The following is a 21823-nucleotide window of genomic DNA, read 5'->3' on the forward strand; positions in this document are numbered from 1 at the left end:
CTTCACTATGTCATATCAAGACATTGAACTTGATACAACTGTCATGGCGGTGGGGCAAGGACATGGGGTAGCAGCTTCTGTGCACCAAACCAATCTGTTGTGAGTGATCATCTGAGCTAAAGTCTGGAAATTTCACTGATGCACCTATGACTAAGAAGAGTCCACTCCTACACCACCATTGCCTCTTCTTCAATCATTTGAATCAGGGGTGCATTCGCCGATCTGAAACACACATTTCAGGAGGTTCTTATTGTCATTCCTGCTTTGACATCACCCTAGCATGCACAGACCAACGCAGAGCAGGTTCAAAGCCCCCTTTTGAGAAGTCACGAATAAACAGGCCCCTCCGATTGCCCTCCACACTACCTAGGAGGAAGGTCTGTCGTTAGTCCAAACAGTCACGTGTCTTCACAGCCAACTCTCAGAGACAGACTCTGTCAAAAGCAGCAGCAACAACCAATCTCAGGAAACACCTCTACTCAACAGGTTTGAGCAAGGCTGATAGGCACCTCATGCCTGATTCATGCCTTGTAGGTTTCAGCTCTGCTCTATGTTCCAACACATACGTGCGCATGCAAACACACACACACACACACACACACACACACACAAACGAGGTCCTTGGCTTTGCGTGTACAGAGTGATTGTGATGATAGAATTGAAGGCTACGGATCCCAGTCCTAAACCACCATGTTCATTTTACAGGGCCGTTGTTCAAGAGAGAACTGCAAGTATCTCCACCCTCCTACCCACTTAAAAACTCAGCTAGAAATTAATGGGAGGAACAATTTGATCCAGCAAAAAACTGCAGCAGCCATGCTTGCCCAGCAGATGCAATTCATGTTTCCAGGAACCCCACTTCATCCAGTGGTGAGTACAGCGCATCTCACGACGGCTCGGTGATTAACGTGGGGGGTGCAGGCGGTGCCACACTGACCTGAGGGGGCCTCCCTCAACTCTGTCTCTGGCCACAATGAAAGCAAAGAGCTCTGAAGCTGAGGAGATGCGGAAAATAAGGTTTTTTAAAAATTAGTCAGATGGAAAAATGTGTGTGGAGACAGTAGGCAAAAACAATTTCTAATCAATATCTGGGAAAGGCGCATCACTCCGGCTCGTCCTCACCAGGAAACACTACGTTTGTACCACCTTCCAGTGGTGATCGCTCTCCATGTTCATTTAGAGGAGGAAGTGATGGTCTTTGTTAACGAGAGGGTTTGATGCCTGAAACGTTTTTTTTTTTAAAGCAAGGTAGCTGACCAACTATTTAGTTCAATGGCATCGTTTTAAGAATGAGGAGAGTGAGGAATCAGAGAAGTGGAAGGATTTGGCTAGGGGCGGGCAGCAAGTGAACGGTGGGGCTGGGGCTGGGGCTGGGGCTGGGGCTGGGACTTCTGGACCAGTCTGCCTGCCTGGAGCCTGGCCCCAGCCCCAATGCAGAGCGCCTTAGCCACGGACGCCTCCTGGCCCTCGGAGGTCTGCGTGGGCTGCGGCTGCCGGGGCAGGGACCACAAGATTAAGTGTATTGTATTGTGCGATAGTTTTCTTCACAGTGTTTCAAAATCCTTCCTTAAAGGTCTGGAAATTGCTTTAGGCATGAGGCCCCGGAGAGAAGCAGTGCATTTGGCTTTAGTGGATTTCATTTGTGTTTGTGAGTTATTTGTCCAAAACAAGCTAATTTTTTAAAAAACAAAGCCAGCGAAGTGAGTGAAATTTGCTTTTTGGAAAAGAGCACTACACAAAAGACTATTGTTTAAAAATCAGCCTTGATTGTATGAAAATTCTACATTGTTGAAAGCTGCTAAATTGCAAGGGATAGCTACCCAGGAGTTCGGTTTTCCTATTGTGCGACCGTGAGAGAGGACGGGGAGGGCAGGCAACACAGCTCTGGGGCGGGGGGAGAACCGGGAAGTTGTGAGCGCCATGTTTTGCCGTGTATAATGCATGCCTACACGTTTGGCCCAAACTTTCAGGGGAAAAAAATCTTTTGTTTTCATTTTTAATTCAATTTTTATGTATTTATATGATACTTGTTTTTTGCATTATAAAGGAATTTTAGCATTTATCTTTTGAACATATTATGGTATAAAAAATTTTATGTGACAAATAATTATAAAACGAGAAGAGATACACAGTATTTCAGATACTACCCATATACAATGTGCACCCTTATTATTCCCACAAAAATTGGGGCAAAAAAAGTGAGCATTATACACAGCTAGATACGGGCAAAGCTGCTTCATCTCAAGGTCAAGAGTGGTAGCACAAGGTAGCCAGAAACCAGCTCTGCCCAGGTTTTTAAAAAGTGCCAGGTGCAGTGTCTCTAAGGTAAACCAGATAGGATAGTCTTTGGGGAACAGACAGATTCATGGAAAGGGCAAAATAAGATTCAGGCCCAGGGTGTTACGATTTTGGATGAGGCCCCAAATAAGTCAGAAGGACAAGTGGAAGTTAACCTAAGTTTAAGGAAAACACGAGTAGAGTTCTAAACACATGTAACACTGAAAATAGGCATTTAAGTAGATCTACTTAAAACTATACACATGTAAGTTATGGTTCTCTTTACTGATGCACGGATAAATTATTTTATGAAATTACCTAAACGCTAAATTAAGTTATACGGTATTAAATAATGTCTGTGGGAATAAATTTAGAGCCACCAAAGTCAGCACAGCAACGATGTACCCCACAGAGTGCTGCGGAAGGAAGGCCCCCATGAGTGTGGTCGGTAGGGTGATAATATGGGTGTCATAACTTATAGTTTTAATGTGAACGTTTCCCCTGCAATGTCACGTGGTGTGCTTGAGTGTGATATCGTTATGTTACAGAATGATGTGCTTATAATTTTGTAGTAAAAGATTTTGTGATTTAAAAAAAAGGGGCGTTATTTCTGCTGGACCCTGTGTATCTCACTCATCTTAATCATTCACTTCGTGTTTATTTAGAACAAAGAAGGATTAACCCTGGTATCAATGATGGCAATGTGAATTAAGAAAATTCCATTCCTGTTGTTAAGTATGAGTTGAACTTTCTTTGAAAGTTATGTTCATGCGTTATCTAAAATATTCAGTAGAAGTTAATCATCATGATTACAAAAAAGGCACATTACATTTAAATATTTTAGCAGAGACTTAGAGATTACAAGAAGTATTAGAATTAAAAGTGTGATAAATTTAATCATCAATTCCACAAACAAGTAATTTCAGAGTTCCAGGAATTAGCTCGTGACTTAGCCCAGTGTCATAGGCCAAACAGTGGCCCTGAAGAGTACCCGGCACCTGTAAGGGTCACCTTAAAAGGAAACGGCCCCTTTGTGGATGTGATTGAGTTAGGCATCTAGAGATGGGGAAATCCTCTGGAGGAAATGCGGTCAGCTCCCTCGTGTCTCTGTCCCTCCCAGTCCTAGCTCCTCCCCCAGAGAATCAGCAGCCCCGTGAAGCAGCAGACACAGTAGCCTGGACCTGACTAAAGGTCACAGGATCCAGGCTAAAGATAACATCTTGACCTCAGTGACGTCTCATTTCCTGAGCCCTGAGGTGGAACCGCCCCCTGGCTACTTTCCCATGAAATAGAACAGGGGTGACACTGAACAGATCTCAGGACTGTCCTCAGGACCTGAAGAAACCATTCATTACCCTAACCTCACCTCTAACCAGTCAGCTCCCCAGCACAGCCCCAAACCCCTAACCCATGATGTCTTATGACTTTGCCCTATAGAATCTGTTCCCTACAAGCCATTGAAGAGAGAGTCCAGGCTTTTGAGCCTTAGCTTCCCATTATCCCGCCTGGTACCATTCATAATAAAACAGCCAATATTTCCCTATTGCAAAAATAAATCAACTGATCAAAATAAAAATAAACGCAATCACAACCTTCTGAGAGAGGAGCAAGGAGAGAGCTGGCACGTTCAGAAGAAGAGGAAGGCAGTGAGGACCGACAGGCCGAGACTGGAGTGATGTGGCCGCACACCAAGGGAGGCCAGCCACCGCCGGCAGACGGAAGAGGCCAGGAAAGCATTCCTCTCTACGGCCTCCAGAGTGAGTGTGGTCTTGCCAGCACCTTGACTTTCGCCCAGTTAAACTGATTTCAGATTTATGGCCTCCAGAACTAGCCAAGGATAGATGGATATGTGTTGTCTGAAGCCACTAAATTTTATGATAATTTGTTAGATCAGACACAAGAAACTAATACTTGCCGAAATCGCTCAAGACAAATAACTTGGTACACGTAAGAGTAGCAAGTACCATTCCATTTTTAGGAGTCCTTCTAAGTTAATCGTCTCTATAATTTTCCTCTCCCTCTTTCTCCCATCCACCTGAAATCTCTCACCAATGTCCTCTCTCTGAATTGATGGTCACTTTCACCTTCATTGTATTCTTCGACCCCTTAGCAATATTCAACATGGGTATCAATCTCTCCTTCATGGAACATCCCTTCCTCTCCAATCTCTCCTTCCTCGCCTGTCTCTACTATGTTTCTCTGCTGTGTGTTGAGGCTGCTATACATTGAGGTCCCCAGCAGTGGCCATCTCTCTCGCCCACCTTCTTCCTCCTGGTCTCAAGCATTCCCGTGGCTATCCACCATCCAGAGGCTAGGGACAATCCTGAATGTATGTTTCCAGTCCAAACTTCTCCTCTGAGCCTCAGGCTCCTGTATCCAACCTCCTACTGGACTCACTCTTATTTAAATTTCTCACAGGAATTCCACTTGTTAAAGGCCAAATTATTTATTCCACCGCATTCCCATCTCAGCAAATGCAACCCGCAGTTTCAAACCAAAACCACGCAGACTCTCTCGTGTACACTCCCTCATATGCAGAAAGTCCTGACACATCTGCCTTCAAGGCCATCTACTTACTGCTCTACCTCCCGGCACCCTTGTCGGAGCTACCGTCAGCCTATTTATGCAAACACTTTGTGAGGATTTCCTTTCTAATCTCTCAGTTTCCACTCTTGCTTTCTTTCAACATATCCTGCGTATAGCAATCACGTCATTCCCTTAGGTAAAATCTTTCAACACTTTCGCAGTCCACTAGAGACAAAGCCTAAACACGTAACCTTGACTCTGACCTACAACACTGTGATCTGGTCCTCACCCAGCTCCCCAGCTCATCGTGGCCCACTGTCCCCCTGCCCACTCAGACCAAACCAACCCTTCAGGGCCATGAGCACACAAAGTGCTTGCTCGCCTCATGGCGGTGGCTCTTGCTGGAAGTCACCCTATGGCCCCCCAGATGTTCACCTCATCTCATCCATGAGGACTCCAGATCTACTCCCGTGGTTTACCCCCAGTCGCCACCACTGACAGTGAGGCCTCCTCGTTTCCACTTAGCCTCCAAAATGAATTGTAATTTTGCTTTTCTTGCCCATTAGAGCTGGAGCTCCATAAACATACACACAGTGTTCTGGCACCATGCCTATATCCATAATAAAATGCACATCATTCTTTCCTGCCATAACTATTCTCTCTCAGCTTCACTGTATGTGAAAAGTCCCCTTCCCTTTGTTCCTCCTAGCACGTTTTCTGTCCCCCTTTCTGGTAGAATATAACGATAATTCTTCTTCTCTTTTCCTCCCCAGCACACTGCTCCCCGAGCCACCACACACACACACAACCTTCGTATTCTCACTCAACATAGAGAAGCAGATGCATGGCCGTTAGCAGGACAGTGACTTCAGAGCCTGTATGAGATGGTCCTCGGAGCAAGGTCTTTCATTGAGAACTCTGCCCTCCTGGGTGCTCCTGGGAGTGGAGGGAGGAGGCAGAAGGGATGCCATGTTCTCAGCCTTTCAGTCTGAGTGCCAAAGACCTAGCCTTTGAAGTGACAGCTTTCTAAACACATGAACTCTCACACTCTAGTTTTAAGAAGTTAATTGATGAAATGTTACAGCCATTAATATCCCAAGCCACTTAGTCATGACTGCTCAGTGCCACCCTTTCCTTGCCACTACAAAATATCAAAGAACACGTGGGCGTGTAAGGCTGTGTGTCTGTGTGCCCAACCTTTGAACGCAGACCTACTGACGTAATGCACCGAGAAAAAAGAGTGGACAGTTCTGAGCGGAGAAACACAGAGACGTGAAGTGCAGAGGGAAAAAATAGCAAGACCAGCACTTCAGAAACTCTTTTCTCCCGGAAGACTGTCCGTGGCTCTCGTCCTCTGGCCTCCCCAGCTGCAGGCAGGGCTGCGGGAGGACCAGGGCCCAACAGATCCCATCTCCGACAACCTGGCAACAGCCCTTCTGCAGAGACCACGGGCCAGCGCTCCCGGGCTCCGGCGGGTGTGCTTCGAGGGGCAGACTCATTTGGGGGTGCTGCCCTCTCTGCTCTCAGCCGCCAGCTAAGAACCGAATTCAGACACCAGGACAGGCTGTCAGCCCAGAGTCTCCCTCCAGAAGGGTCATTTGAATCGGGGGCCTGGGATTCCCTTTCTGGAGGCAAAAGCCCTGCCTCTCTCACCTGCAGGAGGCCCTGGGTGGTGGTGGGACACAGCTCCCCACCAGTACTCCCCCCTTTCCCTCCAAAAACATAGGGACTGCTGGTGTTTTTTCTTCTGCTTCTGTTTTAAGAAATCACCAGCAAAATCGAGTGAATGCAGAAGAATGGAAGTAGCCGCAGACTGGGAGCCAGGCGTCCTGGGTACCTTGCCCTGACTCTGCCTCGGCAGTAATGACCTTGGGTAATCCTGTTAGTCTCTCTGCACTAAATTGCTTTCACCTGTGAGACTGCACAGTTCTCCTGCCACACTCGCTTCCCGTGGATAGTGACATGATTAAAGAAGACACTGTGTGTGAGAATGCTTTAGAACAGCCGACACTTTCACAGATGCAAGATATTACTGTCACCAATAATAATAATTAATAATCATAATATAGTGCCCATCTCCGAAAATTACCATAATAGCATTTTTTTTTTACTAATCAACTCCAACAAAAAAAGACTGTATGTGAAAAATAAGGAAAATGTCTCATGGAACCTACCTTTGTAGAGCCTATGCACTTTTCACTTTCAGCCCCACGTGAAAGAAAAAATATAATTCCCCAGCCCATGTTTCAAAAAAGAGAAGACATTTGCTGTATTTAATAATATTTTATACCTCTATTATTGTTTTTGCTATGCCGATGACATTCCTGCTTTCGAATCCATGGATAATTTTAGGGGGAAACGTTATTAATACTACTTTTGACACTACTGATGATAGCTTCTGCTTACTGAGTGTCCACCGTGGGGAGTGGGAGAGAAGTAGCCCCTCGTTCAGCCTGACCCTGTCAGCCAGGTGGTTTTCCCTCCCTCCCCCCTGCAGATGAGGAGACCCAAGCTCAGAGCGGTTCACTGCCTACCCAGGATGAGCAGTAGTAACGGGCAGAGCTTTGGGTTTGCATTAGGGTGTCTCTTCATCCAAAACCAAGTGTGTTTTCGCTTTTCCCGATGCACTGAGTTCCAGCTCTCACCAATAAACAAACCGAAACATCCATCTGAGATCATTAAATTAGATGAGCAGGTACCATATTTTGGAAAGCAAAATTTAGCTCATTGCAATAGATCGGTGGATACCCACAAAGGTTTTGGGAAATGAGTTTGGAGGTTCCGCTCTCCCGTCGACAGTCGGGGCGCCCCCTGTACCTGCGCCGCCAAACTGACCCTGGCGTCCACGATGCTCAGGAGAGAGGGCTGGGAACTGGCTTCCACTGAAAGTCAGAAACAGAGGGGTCCAGGTGGGGGCTGTTTCCTCTCAACGTTTGCTTTGATCAGTAGTCTTTGGGTGCAATCACACATTTAGTTCAAGTCTTTTTGAATACTTCTTTTCCCTCCTTATCTATGACAATGGCCCCCAAACGGGGCCGCACCCCAGGGCCTGTGGTCAGTGTCTTTAATGCACACGTCAACCTCTCGAGTCAGAACTTGCGATATCTCTGTTCATGAAATTGCCCCCCACGTATTTCTGACGTAGCTGGCTCTTTGAATCCCTGATCTGTTGTGATTTATGACCTTTCAGGACTGATTTTTTTTTAAATCCTCACATTATATAATAGTCCTTATACCATCTAAATCACTTGGCTTTGTTTCAGTGGCACTAAATGATAAAAGCCCCCGTTCCTGAAAACCACCACTTTCTATCATTATGACTCAAATGGGTTGAAAATGGAAAACATACACATATAAAATTTTGTAGAAAGTCCAGGGTGAAAAAAAATCCAGCCAGTTCCTTCTCATGTTGAGGCCTCATGTTGCAACTTTCTTTCAAAGTGGATTTTATGTCTGAGCCGTAAAAACCCCAGCGCCGCTCGCGAGGGTGCCGGGTGGGCTGCGGCAGCCTCTGGCACGGCCCGCATGCCCTCGCCAGCCCTCAGCCACTGCAGGAGACGCTCTCCGCCTCTCTCCGAGACCCCCCGCACAAACTCTCAGTGCTTCCCTGTTTTCTAACACAATCGCTTGGAAGAGGTATTTTTTCAGTTATTGCTGTCAACAAAAAAGTTTGTTGAATAAACAAAGATTGTTATTTCTCCCATATGTTCAACACCTCATCCAGAGCCTTAAAAATAGACAGGCAGAACGTTACCCACGACGCGTAAATCGAGCAGAAGCACGACAGCCTGACAGCCCAGTTCCACGGCAGAAAATTGCATGAACTTATCGTTGCACATGCCCAAAAATAAGAAGGTTAAAAGTCATCCAATAATGAAAAAAAAAAAACCAAACCAACCAACCAAGAAGAACTATTCAGGTCCAGTTGGGTGTGAAATTCAGTCTAAGAACAATCTTGATGTAGCCTCTTAAATTTTCAACACTGGTTTTTTAAAAAGTGAAACAAAGTTCGGTGTTCTCTTCCATGGCCATCATTTCCTTTCTGAAAGGCATATTTTTAGGTGGGGCTTTCAGAAACAGTCATCCCATCAGACCCCTAGCGGATCTCTTCTTGTCCCTGGGCAAGAAGTGTTCCGGCAGAGAAGAAGTTTAACAGCTACTCCAGGCCTTTATCACTACCGCTCTGGTTCCTCGACCCAGGAAACCCAACCCGATTTCAACAGCCAGTTGAAAACTCGAGCTTTTATATCCAGTCTTTCAAGAAGGGAAGGTTAGTTCAAGACATACCTACTTGAGCTAGGGGAAGAAATAGCATGTCTGTATTAAAACTGCAGATGAATTTTGGAACTAGACACACTAGTGAATGTGGAAACATACTGGTTGAGTGTGAGAAAAATAAATCCCCAAAGTAACACACACTTTTTGAGAATGTATACACTTGGTCAAGCAATAATCAAGGTGTTTTTTTTATTCCTCTCCCTTTGAGAAACATGTAGGAGGCATGAAAGATTATGAATCAGTATTTCATAGGCTTTACTACATTCGTGTTATATATTTACTAGGTTGGAATCACAAGCAATTAGAGTGAATATTATTAGCTTAAGGACACTTTCACAGAAATAAAAGTTTAACCTGTTCCCTGGCATTAGGTTCCTATGACGATCTGTCATATTTTTGTATGGTTTGGGGAAGAGAGGATCTATGAGGACTTAATTTTCATTAAGCAAAACAAGCAGGGAGGTTTAATGAACTTTCACAGTTCAGAATCCACTTGTGCAACCAACATAGTCTCGCATACGATGAATTAATTTTGCTCAAATGACATTTGCCAGCGGTTTTTTTTAAAGTTTCGTTCTAAAGATATCTTCATCCTGTGTTGTCTTTCTTTAACAGCCCACCTTTCCTGTAGGTCCCGCCATAGGGACAAACACGGCGATTAGCTTCGCTCCGTACCTTGCGCCCGTCACCCCTGGAGTCGGGCTAGTCCCCACGGAAATTCTACCCACCACACCTGTCATTGTTCCCGGGAGCCCACCCGTCACTGTCCCGGGCTCAACCACAACTCAGAAACTTCTCAGGACTGACAAGCTGGAGGTACTTCCGTTTTACTTGTGGCTTGAAATGCATTGGTGGGAGAAGCACCCTCCTATGGAGGGGGTGCCTGTAAGATATACTACACACACCCATTCGTCTAACAGCCATGCATTCGTGACTCTTTGGTTTGAATTTAAGGCCAAGTATAAAGGGAATTAGTCTGTGGGAAAAGAAGACGTTTAATAAAAAAATCAGCTGTTCAGGGGCAAAATATTAACAACCAGTGGACCACTGAATCAATCGCTATGCAAGCCACAGCGATGGCTCCTGAAGGCGTCCGGCTGTGCTAGATCTTAACCTTGGCTGGACTCTGGATAGGTCAGAGGAAGGGCAAGTCAGAGGTCCAGAAGCCAGGGAGATGGGGGGCACTCAGGAACGAGGGTGGGAGTAAGTATGATATGGCTATTGACCAATGGTATGATCATATTTCAATATTTTAAGAACTATCATGTCTGCACTGCAGTGTTCCAGATTATCAGCCTGGTTGTTTGTTGACAAGGGGGAATTGGAAGTTGGGAAAATTTGTCGTTTGAGATAGTTTCTTTAACATAAATTTAAGTGGTCTATAAAAGTCAAGAAAACAAGCACATATATTTAGGAAATATAATTCTTAAGTCATGAGTCAAGCCAACCTGTCTACACTCTACTCGGTAGAATTTCTCTTTCATCAGAAAAGAGAATTCACCCATTTCTCTTAACTACTATGTCCCATGGTGTTTAATAGAGCATTTTACATGGCTGTGTACAGATTTTAATAGATCTTTCAAAGAGCTCCTTTAACCCCACTGCCAAATAAAGTTGTTAGATGATACACGTAGGTTAGGACGTGCACTGAGGTTTATGTTGAATCCTTTAAGAATGTTCTTTCAAATGTGCATTTGTTTAAATAGTGACCCAGTAAATCTTGAGGGCCATGCAATGTTGCTGCCCAACAATATCAGTTTCTATCCACAGCACATGGATCTCAAAATGAAAAGACTCTAAGTTCTAACCGCTACTGTTCTGATGTAGCATTTCTCCGTGAATGTCGAACAGACCTTGCAGGGGACTAGAAAGCGTGTTGGGCTCCCCCTGCTGGCCGCATGGAGGTTCGGTGTTCAGTGACTGCGGTTTCGAAAACAAATTAAATCAGCCGCGTTGGGAACAAACTGTCCTTCCCAACAGGACTGGTGGACAAAGATATACAAGAAAAATGATTCCCCATGACTTAAGCAGAGCAGCTCGCGGTTTGTTTCAAACCGGGACTGAGGTCGGCCACACACAGAGACACCCCCCCCCCCCACCTCTGCAAATGCTTGGTGGCTGATCTACCCCTCCGAGGCCGTCTCAGACCGAAGTCGCTCCGTTTCCAGAAGGAGGCTGACTCAGAATCTGTGGGCACCTCTTAGTCATTTCCGCCTTGTCCATTTCCTGAGCTGGAGATGGAATGTTGGCTAATATTCAGAGTAGGAAGAAACAATGGGCGATTTTGTGATCTATCTGTTTACTCTTCAAACCCGCTTGGCCGCTGGGCAGCGACACTGTCTCCCAAGTATGTCCGACCTTCACGAGACGGAATGTCACGCCAGGGAACCTTCGTATCATATCACCTATGACCCAGATGTGAGCCACCCTTGAAACACTCGCGTGTCCACTTTGTGACTGGAACCTAAAAAGAAAATAACGTACAATTTTACTAGTAACTCTTCCCTGCTAATGATATTCATCAATATAAGTATTATGCATGTATGTTATTCATGTTATTTCTTGTTACCAATATCCAGGGCCAAATTAAGAATACTCTTTAAATCCCAATGCAAACTCTCTTTGTACAATAAACTCTTGATTCACCAGAATTTTCTGAGCATGGAGCATTCTAGTTACTTGAGAATTCAGGGTTAAGGAATTTAAAAAAAAAAAAAAAATACACCAATACTTCAAACTGTAGTCTACTTCCCTTCATTTATTTCTTTTCCTTTATCTCTTCCCATAGTTCTCTTCTTTTTATCTTTCATAAATATGTGTGTTTTTTTTTCTCCTGTGCTATCTAAAATAGTAGTATGTTGACCTTCAGTTAAAAGCTTTGGTGTCTTAGATACTGTAGTTCTTCCGATTTGTGATTACAAGTGTAAGTTATGTTTGTGGAGCAGGGGAGACCTAGGGGAAAACAGGAGAATTCAGATCAACCCCAACCTCTTTCCCATCCTCAGGGAGGAGGAACAAGTTTGCCACTTCCCCGAGTTCTTTTTGGAGTGGTACCACTATGACCTGGTAGCTGAAGCTATGGTGAAATTATCCCTCCCTGCAAAAACCCTGTAGCACCCCAGAATTGTCCCAGTGGGAGAATATTTGCATATACATGCGGATGTCCGAATTATTTATTTATATACATAGCCTTAGATATAAAGTGCACATTATTATATATAATATGTATATCTATCCCACAGACAGTGGAGGCCCTCCCTGGTGATTTTTCTTTGTTGTTTTAGCTAAGCTGCAGGTTTTGCCTCATTTTCTCACTATCAAGTCTCAGCCCAGAAAAGAGGGTGATGCAAAACTCCGGAGAGGGTTTATTAGGAGTTCTGGTGACTTGAGTTCTGGATTAATCAAGTGTTGATTGTAAACGGCACCCAAGCCACCACGAAAAGGAAGGACAAGAATGAAGTTAAAACGACAGCGTCAATGGCCGCCCGTGCCGAGGCGGCGGCGGCGCTCAGGCGGCCCTCAGGCCTTCTCCTGCATTGTCTGCTCTTGTCCCCCGTGTGTCCCAGGTATGCAGGGAGTTCCAGCGCGGAAACTGTGCCCGCGGAGAGACCGACTGCCGCTTTGCACACCCCGCGGACAGCACCATGATCGACACGAACGACAACACCGTAACCGTTTGTATGGATTACATAAAGGGGCGTTGCATGAGGGAGAAATGCAAATATTTTCACCCTCCTGCACACTTGCAGGCCAAAATCAAAGCTGCGCAGCACCAAGCCAACCAAGCCGCGGTGGCCGCCCAGGCAGCCGCGGCGGCGGCCACGGTCATGGTAAGTGGGGCGCTCCCGCCTTCCCCTTCCTTCTGCGCAAGCCCGGGAGGCGCGCGCCCGCGGGGACTCGAGCGCTCCCCAAAACAGTTGGGAACTAGGGAAGGCTGCTCTTCCTGCTGCTCCGCTGCCTAAGTTCTGTGGTTGTTTTCCCCGTTTGGTTTGGTTTGGTTTGGTTTGGTTTTCCCCTCCCTCCCCTCTTCAGCACAATAAGTAAATCCCTGGGGCGCGGGGAAGCAAAGGCGAGGGCGCAGGGCGCCAAGGGCGAGGGGCCAGCGCCCTCCCCAAGTCCGCGGCGACCAGGAGGGGCCTGGGCTCTTCCTCAGCGCGGGGCTCAGGGGCCTAGTCACGAACGGGAAGGTGGGCTCTAGAGCTTCAGGGAATGGAAAACGGAGCTGGAGCGCAGCCGCAGAGCCAAGGACAGCAGCCCTTCCCAGGGCAGCGCCTGGGCCCGAGAAGCTGATAGAACCTGCCAGCGAGGCGCTCTTCCCTAGCCCTGGTGTTCTCCTGTCTTCTACTCACCGCAAGGACGATGCCTCAAACTTTCTCTCCCTGTAAGAAGTTGCACGCAGAACATCAAGTCATGAGACAGGTGAAGATGGAGCTGTACGGGCTGGTGCTTTAAAAAAATAAACAAAAATAAAATGTAAAAAAAGCAAGCCCTGTAACGCAGTCTCGAGGACTTGGGCCCCTGTATTGTCGCTTGGAGACCAGCAGCAGGCTCCTCTGTGGCAGCCGGAGGGCCTGTGGCAGCCCCAGCCTCCTGGGCCCCACCCCAGACCTCCGGGATCAGAATTCAGGCTTTAAATTAACCCCAGGTGTCTTGTGTGCACGTTCACCGTTGAGAAGCACCTGCCTAGGAAGAACACTGATCCTCAGACTCGGCTGTATTTTGAAATTACCCGAAGGAAGGCGTCTTGAAAGGTTCAGACACCAGTCCCTTCCACTGGAGTCGCTGACTCAGCTGGTCTGGATGTGGCCTGGGCAGTGGCCTTTTTTTGGAAGCTGTTTCCAAACCGTGCAGCCACGTTTGAGAACCACCGCACTAGGTTTTAGAAGTTTCTAATCATCTGTCACAATGGGAGACCTCTGGCTTGTTGGCAGTCTGTGTAAATATATGCCAGGCACCGTGCATTCACCGTTTGCTGAGACCTGCCACGTTGCTGCGTCGAATAAACCAGCTAGGCGGACTTCTCTGCCCCCCAGAAGCCCCAGGTGTGGTGTACAGGAGCCGTAATGCTCCGCAGGGACAGGATGGGAATGCGTAACAGGGTCCAGTGGGGCGTGGACAACTCAGTGACCAGTCCTCCCTTGGGAAAGACAGAGAAGCTATTCAAGATGGAAGGTAGTGTTTACAGCACACTGTTCCAACGAGCGACGGCCACCTCAGACGTTATCAACCAACCCAAATGCAAGGGCAGTCGCTATATGAACAAGTCCATGCTATTCAGCGTTCTTCCCGCCAGTGTTTCTGAAGGCCTGGCCCCATGATGAGCAACGGGGGTGCGGGAGTGAAGGCGCAGGGCCTGCCCTGCGTGACCGCCGCTCAGCGTGGCCTTTCCGATCTGAGGCTCATTCCAAGGACCTGGAGGACTGGGTCCTTCGTCTCCCGCCGTTTCTTCTCAGAATCCCTGTGCACTGGGTGCTGTCTCCTCACGTCCTTTTCCTCCTTACGTCTCGGGACGAAACGGCGACTTCTCAGAATGTGTGGACTTCTCCGTGTCTGCAGCCGTGCGCAATCCAGGCCAAGAGAGTCCGCACAACACAGAGAAATTCTCCCCACATCTTCCTGTTGTTGTTGTTGTTGTTGTCCTAGTAAAAGACCGGTTTTCAAAACCAGTGCTAGTTGGGAATGGGGATGTCGAGAGCAGGTGGCAGTAAATTGGTTACTTAATGCTGGGGAAAGCGAAATTCTTTTTTTTTAAGATTTTATTTATTTATTTTTAGAGAGAGAAGGGAGGGAGATAGAGAGAGAGAGAGAAACATCAATGTGCGGTTGCTGGGGGTCGTGGCCCGCATCCCAGGCATGTGCCCTGGCTGGGAATCGAACCTGCGACACTTTGGTTCGCAACCCGCACTCAATCCACTGAGCTACGCCAGCCAGGGCTGAAAAGCGAAATTCTTGTAGAGAGCCCATGAGGCCTTTCGCTCGCTCCCTCAGTGTGGACTCCATCTCACCGTCCACGGGGTGAAGATGTCCTCCTAGGAGAAGTGAATTTTCTTCATCGCAGTGATGCTCTGAGCCAGCACCGATGTATGCCAGCTGGGCCGTCCATCGCTGGCACAGAGAACACATTTTCCCGTCGAGGTGGCATGATCAGTCATCGCTAGGTGTCAAAGATATCCTCCCCATCATTAGGACTCCAGGTGCCAGGGACCAAAACCCAACTTCAGCTGCTTAAATGAAGAAGTTGCACGGTGCCAGACCGTGTAGTGTCCTCCAAAGAGAGTGGTGATAACACAGGGCTCAGGGGCGCCTGGCTCCGAAAACTGGAGAACCAGTCGATACCCATTTTCCTCTTTGCTGCTTCTCTCGGTAGAGCAGCCCCGCTCGCTAAGACCAGTTTGCCCGTGCCGCGCTGCCCATGGCTTTGCACACCTGACTGACGTCTTCGAAGGAGCAGTGAGCCCACTCTGCGTACGGAGTGGATGGCCTGGGGTGAAGGGGGTAAGAGAAGAAGCGCCATTTACCCGAGCAGGTCATTCTTGAGCCTGTTACCTTTAAATCAAGACCGAACTCTCCCATGTGCCTTCCTGCCCGTTCTCCCATCACGTTCCTCAAGCTGCACGCAGGTGACCGCAGTGGATGGCAGCGTATTTAGTTACCATAGTTTCCTGGATGGTTATGCTGTGCCCAAATTTGGAATTCCAACATTGCGGGGAATCTGGCAGCATCCTCACAGACACCCCGAAGGAACGTAGGTTTAGAACAAAAGCCAGCTTCTCTCTGACACTGACATGCCAATTACTGAGCTTGCCTTGTTTTTGCAGTGACGTGAGAGGCTCATTGGAAACCAGCCTAGGTGCACTGGATGAAGTCAATTTGTTCTCACTCTAGAAGCCAGATTACTCAGTACACTGACAAGAAAAAAAACAAACCTATTATTTGATTTCCTTATTTGAAAGAACAAAGGGAAGAATGATTGCAGTCAGAAGATATCGATGTTCCATTCACCCAAGTTTCACATCTGAGCACAAAGAATTTCTGCAGTGCAGTTTTTATTACTGTCCTCGTCTTTTCATTAATTGGACCCTGAAGATGAATTTAAAGCTTTGATTCCAGGAAAAGAGACATTTATTTCCATTAGAGCTTTTTTTTTACAATACCTCTTAAACACATGAGCATCATCTTCACCAGAATTTTTTAAATGTGGAGATAAGGCAGACAGAGCTTCTCTTCGGTGACTGCCCCCCACAGGGGGTCCGATCTTCGAGCAAGCCATCTTTCTTCCAACCCACAACAGTGGGACTCCGTGAGGAGACGCCGCTCTGTGACACACGGACAAGAGCTCTGAATTCCATGCTGCCTGCTCACGACCCTTCTCATTCCACGTCACGGAAGCAGCTCTGGTGGTCACTGTCAGGGTGTCCTGACCCCTCAGCTTTGGTCTTTGCCTGTAATGCCGGGCATGGGCCCCTAGTTTGTTGCCTCAGCCCACAGCTGGGCACTTCCTTGACCCAGAAAAAAGAAGAACTTGGCTGCTTGCACACAAGCTGGAGGAGGAGGCTCAGAGGGGGCAGAGGATAAAATAGATGCATCTATATTGGTAAAGCCAGCAAGAATGTGAGTGCACATAATAGAAGTTCAACTAATATGCACACATGCGTAAAGAAACTCCCAAGAGGCACTGGGTTTGGTGATCTCTCATGCGTGTTCTAAGCCTGAAGATCTGGCAGTATAACTAAATAATATCAGTCACACAATACCCTCTCAGTCAGAGCATCTGTGTACTACAACACCGCACTGTAACGTGATTACTCATCCGTGCAGATTTCTTAACACGGTCTACTCCTGGCCTCAGAGTATGAGGTATGTAAGATATTGATGTGTACGCTTGCTCCTGCCAGACCTGAGTGTTTCTTTTGAAAGACAAGATATTGGCGTGCGGTAAAGGTAACCTGGACTGCCGAGGGTAGAAAAGCTTCATTGTGCAGCCCCGGTCAGAGCACTGAGCGCGTTTACGTTCCTAGATTATTACGACTCCTACGAAAATCACGTTTCAGAAAACCACGATCAGAAGAAAAAGAAAACATTAACCTTCCCGGTGATTATCCTAAGGAGAAATATTTCATATTTCCTTTTCTACGTGGAGACTTCATTAAATGCTACTTTGTTAAATCAAAATTTTGTTCATAAACAGCAGCCTCTGGAGACATAATGGTTCTTCTAGTTAGCACAGCAGAGAAGATCACCCCAGAGCGGATGTGCTCTGTGACTCCCAGGGACGGAACACGTGAAGGGGAGAATCAAGGTCAACACCATTCGGCCTCTAACCATCTAGTTCATGTTCTCGGTGCATTCATGAGAGCAGGCTATGTACCCTTACACAGTTGGCACAGGCTAATTCAAGCTAAAGAAAAGGCATTGCAAAACTACATGGGAATGAAAGGTTTTAAAGGGAAGTGGCATTGTGGAAGTTACGTGACGGAGCACTAATATCTGAGGAAAGAATATCTGGTATAAAGACGCTTCCTTATTGTGGAGCGTGTTGGTTTATAAAAATGTCCACAATTCTACTTTCGGAACCATGATTTCGTCATGATATTTGACGGTCTCCATCAAAACAGGTTCTCCGCTGGCCACTCTACATCTCTTCTCAACCCACAAGACCTTTCCACTTTCTTTCTAGCCTCCCACCCCACCTGACCATTGCTTTCTGCCAAGTGATTTCCTATCATTTCTGTACTTCTAATCCTGCATCATCAAATGGGGATGAACAGCCCATTATTTTCCACGGAAAATATCATTTACTGTTTCCCATTTTGAGGGTTTAGTACTATTCCATTTTATCTCAAATGCCATAGTTCTAATGAAGAATTTTAGGATATAACATTTGAATTTATTACACAAACCTTAGGGATTTACTTATTGTGCTAAACATAAAAAAGGGGTATTTCATTTTTTTATTTGCATTGGAGCTATTCTTTCAAGTTTCTTTATTCTCACAGAATTTTCATCATAGAATTATTCGATATCTTGCAATTATCCAGGAATAGGAAAATTTTTCATTGTGGTCTCAATCAATCAATATTTGTTATTATTTCAGCTGTCTAAATGAAACTATCTGCCCAAAAGTATGGTTATAAATTAAAGATATTATTTTATTTCTATTATTTCAAACAGTACTTTGCCATTTTTCAGCTGTTTTTATTTTTAGTTATTGTACTTGTTCTAACAAAGAGTTCCACATCTCATTTACTGGGTTGGTCGCTGATTGTAGCTAAAAGTACAAATAGAATTACTAAATATAAAATATTTTGATATGTGAGGACACTAAATACCTTTTTAAAGGGTATTTTATTAGCATGATCCGGTAAGTTGTTTGAAATAAATTGAATTCTAATTTCAAATGTAGTGGAAAACTTAGAATGGATGATAAGTTAGTCATTACAAACATTATAATGGAATAAAAGTGGGAAATTTGAGAACCTTACTCTCCAAATTCAAACCTGGTTACGTGTGGGGCCGTATTCCACATCGCCAAATCCAAGCTAGCAGAGTGAAGAGAAGAACTGAGACAATTATCCACATGATTCAGACAAAAAATTAAGATCCAAACCCAAATAGTTTTGCCTAAATAATCTTGTGTTTGAATATTTTTTGCCTGAATTTTTTTGTCTCAGTTTGCCACTTCATTTTGTTAGACTAGATCGTCGTTAAAAATTAATCAAATTTAAGATATTATCTTTTTTTTAACCGGGATCGTATGTACTCAGCACATTGACTATTTTATATTTGAAAACTAACTTATCAGAAGTTCTCCAATTCTACAGCCCTTAAAAGTTTTGCATTTTTTTCTGAAGCAGTATAAAAAATGCTTATGGTGTGTATGCAAGCTGCTGTTTTGATTAACTTTCCTGAATTTCAAACATCTATATTTTACTCTCTTATATGCTTTTAACTAAGGTATAGTAGATGCATTTTTGCTTCGATACTAATTTAAGGTGTAATATTCATTTCTTTAGAGAACATTTTTGTTGTTGTGCATGCCTAGTGTTTTGTACGTTGTATATTGCATTCAGAATATTTTTTTCCTTCTCACCTATCCACAATGCAATGCCGTTCCCATGATGCACCTCTGCTTGCTGTTTACCTGTATGTTAATTCGCTTGAATCCCATTGGCCCACTGCCATCATGTGCTCGCTGCCTGTTATTAAAAGACTCAGTCGACTGCCAAAGCAATGAAGCGACCTCTCGAAGCATCTGTAGACCTGGTACTTTGACCTTTCACCTTTCGCTTTGCATGTAGCTTTTCAGAGACCCATCAGAGATTTGTATTACTTGTAAAATACTGGTTGCCAAATATCATTATTATTAAGTAATGAAAAAATTCAATAAGGTGTTTAGCCATCTCATTTTCATATGTAATATATAAAATAAATTAATCCTAACAAATTTTAATACCTTTTCCAAAAGAGTGAAGCAAATTTAAATTACTTGGCTCAGAAAAATGCTCATTATAATTCTTATTAACAATTAAATTCAAGAAATTGTCATTTCGTTAAAGAAAAGAATAGGTATTAATAACAACACAAATGCTTCTTTCCCTCCTTAGACTAGTGTAACTCATTTTAAAAGCTGAAGCCATTTTTTTTTGTTGTTGTTGTTGCTTGATAGTTTTTCTTTTCCTTAGTTGAGATGCTACCGTTTGGGTGACAGAAATCATGCTTTCGCTCTCAATAACAAATTCGCCCTCACTCGACATTGCCGCTGTTTAAGTTCAGGTGCATGGCAGGGGCGTCTCCTTAGCTGTCGTTTTTAAAAACAATGTTGCAATTGATGATCTCTTGGACACTGAAGAGGGATCTGCTTGGAGTTATACCCACCTTGTCCACTTCTTCACCCCCAGGCCTTTCCACCTGGTGCTCTCCACCCTCTACCAAAGAGACAAGCACTTGAAAAAAGCAACGGCGCCAGCGCGGTCTTCAACCCCAGCGTCTTGCACTACCAGCAGGCTCTGAGCAGCGCGCAGCTGCAGCAGCACGCGGCGGCGTTCATCCCCACAGGTACGGCCCTGACCGTTCCGAGTCCTGTGTCCGTGTGCCCTTCCGGTCATGTGCTTTCTTCTCATTCCTTTAAGCTGTTCGGTGGCATCTAGTTGGCTCTGAAAGGTACGATAAATACAACCTGAAACTCATCATTGTCCTAGCTAGCTAGACGTGTCTACCTTGGCTTGGAATGACAGCTAAAGACGGTTAGGAGATTCTAAAGCCAAATATTTCACACAGCGAAGTGACAGGTTAAACCCAGGAGAAGCAGATAGCACTTTAGGCCTTTCAGTTCCTCGTGTTTTCCATACTCTGCGTACAATTGTTTATGTAAATAAGACCTTTTATGTAGGACAAGTGAAATGTGTCATTAACCCTGAATGACCTAAAAAAAAGCAATTCCTGTAAATACTAACCTTTTCTTTTCTATTCCTATGCAGAGCACTAAAAAAAAAAAATGAGACTATTCAAATTAAAGCAACGCTCTACTCATGTTTTTACATCCATTCTGTCTCTTTCGCCATTCTTCTCAACTTCCACTAAGTTTACGAGTATAGACAGCGCTCTTCCTTGGTTTCTGAGCCAATGCCTCATAATATTAGATGCTAAGGTGCATTAACTCTGTCATTCCACTAAAAGATGAATCCTATTAATCACAGAATCTTGACGTTGGAAGAATCTTAAAGATTCTTAATGATCTCCTGATCCAGTTGATGGTTTTACAGATGAGAAAACTGAGGCCCCCCCACCGCAAATGTGAAGTGACTCCCCAAGTTGGCACGGCTAATGAGAAAAAGTCCCCGAACCTAGTTTTCCTCAGACCAGCCCACTACGGGTGGCACGGCACCCCTGGCCCTCCGTCCGTGGGGCCCGCAGAGTCCTCCTTTAAAGCTTCGTATAAAACATCAGCTCAAAGTGGAGAAACAAAATACAAGGCGTGTCTGCCCTCCCCGGTTCCTTACCCAACCCCCGGGCCGCAGACTCCCGTCCACCACATACCAACACAAGAGGTCACCGGAAACTGACTGTGGTTCTCACCGTGTAGTCTGTGATAGAAGCAGGGGTAATAGTCTCATAATACTTTCCAGAGCGTCAGGAAAAAAGAAAGCAAGAAAGAACCAGAGAGTAACATAGGCCTTAGTGAGAAGACTGTCTATTGGGCTCTTAGTTTCAAAGTCAAAATTCTCCCCTAATTGTAACTGAAAGGTGAATACAGATGAGAAACATTTTGATCAAAAAGGGCCTGTTGATCCTAATCCACAGGGTTGGATTTTTGGGGGTTTATTATCCATGTTTTTAAAATCTCATAGCATATCAAGGGTTAACATAGGAGGGAATTGAATAAATATTTTTATGGTATTCTTGGAATAAAATCTATACTTTGAAATGCATTATTAACCTGTTAGCAATATATATTATAGTAAAAGCTATAAATTACAAGTAAAATGGTTCTTAGTACTTAGTTTTCTTATGTTAGTTCTGCCCTACTCTTCAAAACACTCATAGACCTGTAGTAGCCCCTAACTCAGCACTTAGTAGGTCTTCACTTTTGTCTTATTACAACCTTAATTAGTGACATTTCAGTGCAGTTATAGCGCAGCGGCCTTTGTACGGGTAATCCATCTGATATAACTTATTTATAAAGTAAAGACCAGAAGGTAAGCTTACCTCGAGGTCCTGTGTGATTTCTCCAAGTGCCTTATTT

General features: G+C 45.2%; 1 protein-coding gene across 9 annotated transcripts in view; it reads left to right on the top strand.

The window, feature by feature from the left end:
- MBNL2 (muscleblind like splicing regulator 2) overlaps positions 1–21823 on the top strand; it is a 151945-nt gene that overhangs the window by 97901 nt on the left and 32221 nt on the right. For 5 of the 9 annotated variants that reach the window (XM_045838996.1, XM_045838994.1, XM_045839000.1 and 2 more), the window contains exons 3-7: positions 706–870; positions 9697–9897; positions 12648–12911; positions 19291–19344; positions 19980–20136. In XM_045838996.1, the coding sequence (XP_045694952.1) occupies positions 706–870; positions 9697–9897; positions 12648–12911; positions 19291–19344; positions 19980–20136 (841 nt within the window). The remainder of the gene's footprint in view (positions 1–705; positions 871–9696; positions 9898–12647; positions 12912–19290; positions 19345–19979; positions 20137–21823) is intronic. The other 4 variants (XM_045839001.1, XM_045838998.1, XM_045839003.1 and 1 more) reach the window with 1 other exon arrangement.

Source organism: Phyllostomus hastatus, unplaced genomic scaffold, assembly GCF_019186645.2.
Source record: "Phyllostomus hastatus isolate PE091 unplaced genomic scaffold, TTU_PhHast_1.1 phas_contig_29, whole genome shotgun sequence".
NCBI classification, from domain to species: Eukaryota; Metazoa; Chordata; class Mammalia; order Chiroptera; family Phyllostomidae; genus Phyllostomus; species Phyllostomus hastatus.